General features: G+C 37.1%; 1 protein-coding gene across 1 annotated transcript in view; it reads left to right on the top strand.

The window, feature by feature from the left end:
* The window catches only part of atp11b (ATPase phospholipid transporting 11B), a 74,511-nt gene that overhangs the window by 30,511 nt on the left and 35,250 nt on the right, over window positions 1-8,750 (top strand). The window contains exons 13-18 of the mRNA XM_016442704.1: window positions 110-268; window positions 4,386-4,561; window positions 4,739-4,807; window positions 4,913-4,986; window positions 5,073-5,176; window positions 8,088-8,269. Coding sequence (XP_016298190.1) covers window positions 110-268; window positions 4,386-4,561; window positions 4,739-4,807; window positions 4,913-4,986; window positions 5,073-5,176; window positions 8,088-8,269 — 764 coding nt within the window. The remainder of the gene's footprint in view (window positions 1-109; window positions 269-4,385; window positions 4,562-4,738; window positions 4,808-4,912; window positions 4,987-5,072; window positions 5,177-8,087; window positions 8,270-8,750) is intronic.

Genomic DNA, 8,750 nt, shown 5'->3' with positions numbered 1-8,750 from the left:
GTGTTTGTGTGTGTGTGTGTGTGTGTGTGTGTGTGTGTGTGTGATTAGAACTGTTTCCCCAGGTATAATACTGTCTGAGAGTAAATCTATGCTAATTTTGCGGACGCAGGTGGAGTACGTTTTCACAGACAAAACTGGAACCCTTACTGAGAACGAGATGCAGTTTAGGGAGTGTTCTATCAACGGTATCAAATACCAGGAGATCAACGGGAAGCTTGTCCCTGAAGGAATGACAGAAGACTCTCCAGATGGATCAGTGCCTTGTTTGGTAAGGTTTGTGAGGATAGAGGATTTTTTCTTGGTCCATGCCATAGACTGTATAAAAACATGGACGTAATGTATGTGATGTCACCCGTAGGTTTCTGAATATAATTTTTGAAGCCCAAAGTGGGCGGAACTGGCCGTGGCCATCTTGGCAACGCGTCACTCCCAGATAATCGAAAATGGGCAAAGAGGCAGAAACCACACCCATCTAGCTCGACGGTGGTGACAGCAGCTGCAATCCACCTGTCACTCAAGTGGCCACGACCTTAATTATGCAGAACTTTAAGGCTTAATATAATTTAAACGGATAAGTTATAAAAAAAAAATCACCCCCCTCACAGTTGTCATGAAGGGCAAAATTAACTATTTAGACCAAAACCACTTTTTGTACCAGGCTGTAAACATATTTTTTTTCTGCTGTAAAGTTGGGCATTTTAACATGGGGAGTCTATGGGACTGACTCCCTTTTGGAGCCAGCCTCTAGCGGCCAGTCGATGAATTGCAGTTTAAGTCACTTCCGTGTTGGTTTCAAGAGAGAGACCGTAAGGTTGCCGCTTGGTCCATGCACAATTGGAAACCCTAAGCAAAATAGTGAATTTCTTTACAATCTGTCCTGTGGATGCTGTGGGTACACCTTTCTTTGGGTCAGATCTCAACTTGTTCGATCACAGTTGCACTATTAGGTTAGTGTTAAGTTATAGCGCCCTCTTGCATTGAAAATTCATGAAATTTGGCAAGTTTCCTCAGAATGTTCTGTTGTCCATGTTTTAATTTTCATGAAGTTTGGATCAAATGGTTACAAGATATAGGCACACATATTGGCCTATATCTGCTAACGGATTAACCCTTTAAGCCCGAGGGGGGACACCTCCCGCACGAAAAAATTCATAATCAAATTACTAAGCAACCCCTGAATGGAATAACACAAAATAGGTATCATTTTAAAGCTTCGAATCAACTCTTAACGAGCGTTGAGCAGTCCCTCTAAACCGGAGTGTACCACGGGCGGGACGCCCCACCTCCGCGAAAATATTACTAATCATATTTTTCAAACCACTGCCTTGATCAAAAAAAAAAATATCATTTGAAAGCTTAGAGTCTGATCTTTACAATGCATGTAGCCGCTTTGATTAACTCCAAAGCAGTGCCGAGTTATTTACTGATAAATGACAACAAAAAATTCATCATTTACAAAATATGTTTTTTGTGCCATGTACTCTAATATGTCAAAAACATCATACAGCTCAGATAGTCATGTGTCATATGTAATTTGAAAGGTCTCATCGAGTAGAATAAAACAAGCATAATTGTTTGTGGCTTTGAATAAACTGGAACAAGTTTTTGTACAAGAAGTCACCCCCAGACCCATATGAAAATAATATATTGATGTCACCATTTTACTTGTAACTTCATAAAACATGCTCAGATCGTGGAAAAATATTTTTTTTTAGAACAGATTCTCCTGATTAAAAAGAGCTCAAAATCATATAATCCGTCATTTATAGCTAAAGATATTCCTCAAGAATTTATAACGCACATAAAACTGCACAGGCGGCATGTAGCTTAGCAAAAAAATCTAAGGTAGCTGTCATGTAGCATTTTCGTTTGTAACTTCATAAAACATGCATATATCATAGAAAATGATATATTCATTATTAGCAGAAAATTCTCCCGATTAAAAAGAGCCCAAACTCACCATAATCCATCGTTCAGATCTAAAGATATCACTCATAGAGCTACAACACATAAAATAGAATTAGGTCATGTAGCTTAGCAAAAAAATCAGAGGTTGCAGTCCTGTGCTGTTTTAGCTCGTAACTTCACGAAACATGCAAAGATCTTGAAAAACCGCACAGAAAATTATCCTGATTAAAAAGAGCCCAAATTTACCATAATCCGCCGATCAGATCTAAAGATTCCGTTCATAGAGCTGTAACACATGAAACCAGACAGGCGCAGCAGAATAAACAACTGTACTTTCACTTTGCGCTTTTATTTGTAACTTCATGAAACATGCTCCGATCGTGGAAAATGGCATATCATTATTTACAGCAGATTCTCACGATTGAAATGAGTCCAAAATCAAAACAATCCATTGCGTCTTTCGTGTGTAAATAATACCTAAACCCATGAATTGAAGAAATCAGTTGGAGAGCTCCACTGAACACTTGGCAAGCAGAATGTAAAACCTAGAATATTTCTGTGTATTTTACGTTTTATATAACTTTTTTTTATTTTGTATAATTGGGTATCATTTTAAATCTTAGAAATTCAGCTTTCCAATGCATCCAACCATTTTGATCAACTCCTAACCAGTGCTGCCTAGTTCCTCTAAACCAGAGTGTACCGCCGGCAGGCGCCCCCTAGCGAGGAAAAAAAGAATCATATTTTTCAAAATCACTGCATTGATCAACACAAAATAGGTGTCATTTGAAAGCTTGGAGTCTGGCCTTTACAATGCATGTAGCCACTTTGATTAACTCCTAAGTAGTGCGGAGTTATTTGCGGATAAATAGATTTTTTTTTTTTTTTCATAATTTATGAAAAAAATTTTTTTTGTGCCATGTACTCTAATATGTCAGAAACCTCATACAGCTCAGATAGTCATGTTTCATATGTCATTTGAAAGGTCTGATTGAGACCTGTAGAATAAAATAGATATAAATGTTTGGGGCTTTGATTAAACTTGAGTGAGGCATTACTTTAAATTCAAAACAACAATTTCAAAACTGTAAAGGGCTAAGAGAAGGGCTACCTTGGTTCCAAATGCTTTAACTTTTGATTACTTCGTGGTATCACCACAAAATTTAATTCACATACAGCACACATGTTGGGTCCTCCTACCTTATGGGCCTATTTTGTTACAAAATACTGTAACTTTTGGATACTTTATGCTATCACCACATAATTTGAAACAAATACAGCTAACATGCTGGGGAACATCATGGGAATTTTCCTCCTACCTTATTTCTGTCCTGAAATATTGAATGTCAAATAATACAGATATGAAAAATTTATCTTGGACACTCAAATGTTTCTTACATTTTATCAGCTATTTCTCAGCAGGAGAATGTGCATATAAAATAATCCCCCCCCCCCAAAAGTACAGAAAGTTTTCTCTCATTTGACTCTCCTGGTTATTTGGTAACTTCAGTGAGGCAAAAATGCCCTCAGGACTTAAAGGATTAAATTAATTCAAATTCTTTCAGTTGTTTTTGTCAGAAGCATTTCTAGTTGATATCCACCAAATTTCATGCAAATCGGACCAATGGCCTAGGACGAAAACGTTTGACAAAAGAACAAATCTCAGTGACAGAATTTTTTCTTTTTATTTATTTATTTTATTTGTGGAAATTGATACAGATATGATTAGCTTATTTGGAGAGACTGAAGTTTTTGGCAAAAACTTATCGAACCAGCGATTTTCACAAAATTTGGAACTTACTCATTTTCACACAATGTGCAAATATATAAAATGTTGTAACATTAGGCCATGTTGTTATTAGCCACAGAATGTGGACTGGAAGATGGTGGCAATGTTATTTTGTTTTGTTTTTATGTAGCCGAGTCATTTTAGAGCACATGTTAAGACATCCACCAAAGAGGATGCATATCATTGTTCAACTTTATTGATCATACGGTTATGCCATAATTAAAAAAGATTTTGAAAGATTTAGCACCGTCTATAGGTGCAATTTTGACACTCTGTGCTTGGACTTCTAATGAATATTAAACAAAAAATAAATAAAAATAACTACTTCAGCCAGTTGCCAAGGCATTTCTCATTTTAATTGAATTGTACGAAAATAACTAAAACATATAAGAAGTACTAAAAATGACAAAAACACAATAAAATGAATAAAAATAACTAAAAGCTACAAACTTTGAAATATTAAAACAACTAGAATTGTATCTCTATGATACTAAAATAACACTAGTTTGTGCTAAATTCTGATGACATTAATTATTAAATTGCAATATTTTTACCTTATATTTTAAGTTTTAAATGAAATAGGACCTGTTTTTGTGATACATGATAAACATTACAGTGGTGACATTCTTCAACTGGTCATGTTTTAAATCAAAGTGTGACAGTATTATTTTGTGTGTACACCTTTCAGAACAGGGAGGAGGAGTTGTTCCTGAAAGCCGTCTCACTGTGTCACACGGTGCAGATCAGTTATGATCAAACGGATGGGCCGGGAGACCCGTTCTCACATGCCAATGGCTTCTCTCCTCAGATGGAGTATTACGCCTCTTCTCCTGATGAGAAAGCACTAGTGGAAGCCACCAAGAGGTGAGAGCACAGCTGCAGCTCAGTTTCTCTGTCACCTGCTACTGTGTATTTCTGCAGTCAGTTGTGCTAAATATAATCTTTTGACCATGACTGTTGAAACATTTGACTACATCTGTGGAAAAAAAAAAAAAAACTTTTTCTGTGAACCATATCTTTAAATTATGTTTTTGACTGCAGGGTGGGTGTCACATTTATAGGAAGCCATGGAGAAAACATGGAGATTAAAACATTTGGAAAAGCAGAGAAGTACATCACACTTTTCTGTTTATTTTAGATGACTTAATGTGAACCATATTCATAAAGTTGTTTAGCTTTTAGAGTTGTGTTTAACAGCTATCTTTCCGCCCGCAGATACAAACTCCTCCACGTTCTGGAGTTTGACGCAAACCGCAGAAGAATGAGTGTGATTCTGCAGAAGCCCTCAGGCATGTGCCTCTGATCACACATGTGCTGTTTGTGACTGAACCGCAGCGCGTGAGGAGTTATCTAATGACATTGTGTCTCTCATTAGGTGAAAAGGTGCTATTCACGAAAGGAGCCGAATCAGCCATTCTGCCCTACACCACGAGTGGCGAGATCGATAAAACCAGAGTCCACGTGGATGAGTTTGCTCTGGTGAGCTCTCTACATCATGCTGCCATGCTTGCATACTAGTTCACTCTAGTTAGGGGTGCTTGAAGTTTCACTGTTGCTAATAAGTAGTAAAATGGACCATATCCTGATCCCAAAGTATTCAGTGTACAACTCGTCCACACCGGATTTTGCGGCGTGTGGAGAAGTGCGGTGTTACTTTTCTCAAAGCTACATTTTGGCAATTTTCACCGGACAATTAAGTGGTTTAAAAAAAAAATAATCACATAGACTTACATTCGAAGGCGGGATTGAGTTATACTGTATCTCAAGACCAGGGGCTGGATTTATGAAAATATTGTTAAGAAACAATTTTCTTAAGATAAGTTGTAAGAGGTCTGTAAAAATTTGAAATTCTTTCAAAAATTCAGATTCATTCTTAAGAACATGCGTTTTAGTTATCCATTATAATGTCATATTTAGCTACCTGTGTCCTTCAGCAAGTAGAAAATATACAGAAATTGAATAAAGTTTTCAAACACTAAATTTTAAATGAAATATAGATGAATCCTTAAAGCTACAAAAGTTATTGATTTCCTTTTTTTTTTCTTTTGTTCTTTGATGAACAGACATCACAGCAGCTGGTTTATTAGGTTATTTGGCTGCTTATTTTCTTTTTTTTTTCTTTTGTTCTTTGATGAACAGACATCACAGCAGCTGGTTTATTAGGTTATTTGGCTGCTATTACTTTAAGAGCTGCCGCTGCTGAATGTGATGCGGATCTGACGCATACGCTTGTAGTTTCATTCACGCTTTAATATGAAATAATACATGCTACAGCGCGCTGCCATATTTGTGTGTGTAATTGAAGAGCACGTGCTACGAGCACAGTATAACGGCTGACAGGACAGGAAGATTCATTTTTACTGACGTATGGCCTGACAACATCTCATCACTGTTGTAATGTACTGTTGTTAATATTTGTCTTAATTTGTACCCAATAAATTCAGTAAAATTCAGTAAAGTTAGTAGTAGGGATGGGCGATATGGGCTTAAAAATATATCACGATATTTCTGGTATTTATTGCAATAACTATATCAATGACAATAATTCAGGGAATCCTGTTTCTTTAGAGAAAAGTATTAACTTTCCTATTTTTACCCAAAATAGGGTGCTGTGAGCATTAACGAGTACACACGTAATGTAAAGACTGTTTAATTCATACTGGAAGCCGGAGGGCGCTCTTGCACAGAAACTCCACGTATCCATAGCAGAAGAAATACTACTGATGATGCTCCAGGAAGGTGTCCAGTTATTGCCGAATAAAACGCACAACGGAGATAGAGACATTTTAACTGATGAAACTTGAGAAAAATAAACATACGATTGCACAAAATATATGGTTTATCTGTGTTCTTCAATCTTGGGTATTTTTATTAGGAAAGTATATTTATAATGCAATGTTAATCGACATGGCCTTTATCACTGTATATAATGCTATCATTCTGTAATATGAAACCACGTCTGGTCACAAAAAGAAGTATTTCAAACACTCAACTATGTTATTAAGTTAATTTGGAGAAAAAGCATGTCAATAAATTATATATTTGTTGGACAACAGGTTTGTAAACAGGCTCATACACATGCAAAACTGTATCGCAAACCCTAACCAAACCAGTTACAGATTGTAAAAGGAGCTCAAGCTTCTCATTTAGCGATATAGGCTACTCCTCTTCAATTTCACGTCCGCCTTCCGCGATGTCGCTCAACACTGTCGCACACAGAAATATGTCAACAACTAGACTTTATCGTTATTATCGCGGGAAGACTAATTCTTATTGTGGGGAGAATCTTTACCGGTATAAAGTTAGTAAAGCTAGTTAGTAGCTATCCCATTATGGTTCGGTCAAATTTACTGTTACTCAGCAAAATGTTGTAGGCAAATTCCAGTCATTTCAGTTGGAATTCATGCGATTAAGAATTCATCTCAATTATTCATATTGACCAACAGAAAGCTGTTTGGTTGTGAAAATGACTCGAGTGTGAGCTATGATTAATACATAACCACATTATTGACAACAGAAAATGGGCCATTTTTGTCCACACAATTTTGCCTAAATTTTGCAAATGTGTTTATTTACAGTGATTTTTAATAAGATTATTTTTGGAAATTTTAATTCTTCTTAGGTTTTTTTTTTTTCTTTAGAACAATCTTAAGAAAACAAAAATAGCATTCCTAAATGTTTTAGATGACACAAAATATTCTTAACTTCATTAAATTAGAAAATAAGAAAAATAGCAGTTACTGAGAATTTTACAAAGAATATTTCATGTATTCAGCCCCACAATATCGTAGAGACTGATTTGTACAGGAAACAACTGCCTAGACAAATCACCTCAAAATGCCCTAGCAACTTCTCACAAGAATGGATGAGCGAATAGCCACTAAACTTTTTCTTCAGACATCTAAAAGTCTAGTTGAAATGTCGAGGTCTGGTCCGAGTTCAGCTTTTCTAATTCAAATGATGTTGATGGGAGCACTGCAGTTAATTAGCTCCGTTAGCTGTCCTCATTATCAGCTGTGCTGAAACCCATGAGTGTCTTCAGACTCACATCGCACACACACACACACACACACGCTCCCGGCAGTCCTCAGAGGATTGTATTGAGACTCATGGGATGTTTCAGACACAACAGCCACATTGAAATGCTCCTCCATACGCTGAATGCTCTCTATGTCTGCGCTTAAGAGCATTAACTCAATTATGGACGTGGAGCTCGGGACTGTGGCTTTCAAGCAGCTTCTTGGCCAGCAGTTCACCATCAGTTCTACTTTATATCAGCTTTTGTATTACATTATTTTGTGTATAATTGATCCTTCATTTGTGCACGAATCAGTAAAATGGACTAGTTTAACTTTCTCCCTCATGTGTTTGTCCCATCTCACTTTTGTAGAAGGGTTTGCGGACGTTAGTGGTGGCCTGCAGACACTTCAGTGCAGATGAGTATCAGGAAGTGGACCGGCGGCTCCATGAAGCCAGAACGGCTCTGCAGCAGAGAGAGGAACGACTGGTCGAGGTCTTCAGCTTCATCGAGAAAGACCTGGAGCTGCTGGGAGCGACTGGGGTGGAGGACAAGTGAGTCAACACACACACACACAAGGATGCTGTTGTTTGAATAAGTACAGCTTTTTTTACTCAAGAAACACTGTCTATAAGGCTAATGTTTTTGTGTGTTTGAAGAGTGGAGAAGAACCTTAGCTTTTGCCGTCTAGTTGTAGCCAATATACTTGTTTTAAATATCTTGTGCATAGCGGTTCATCTTTTATATCATGGCCAAATGTATTAAACAACAAGCAAAACTGAGCTCCCATATACCTACAATAAACTTTATAACCTGTAAATTGATGAAGACCTAATGCGATTAATTTACTGCCTCAGATCCCGCCATGACGGACAAAACACAGATCTTCACTCGTCAAACACCTCGTTAACTCCATTTGAGAATAATTTTCAGAAAATGTTAAGTGCAAGTGTCTGATCATATATAAAGCCAAAATACCATCTCTGACAACGCATTGTTAATTATTGGGTGGGGGGGGGGGGACTTCCCCCTTTT

Source organism: Sinocyclocheilus anshuiensis, unplaced genomic scaffold (genome assembly GCF_001515605.1).
Source record: "Sinocyclocheilus anshuiensis isolate Anshui unplaced genomic scaffold, SAMN03320099.WGS_v1.1 scaffold988, whole genome shotgun sequence".
Classification (NCBI taxonomy): Eukaryota; Metazoa; Chordata; class Actinopteri; order Cypriniformes; family Cyprinidae; genus Sinocyclocheilus; species Sinocyclocheilus anshuiensis.
The sequence above is the reverse complement of the archived record's forward strand: the minus strand, read 5'-3'. Positions and strand labels throughout refer to the sequence as shown.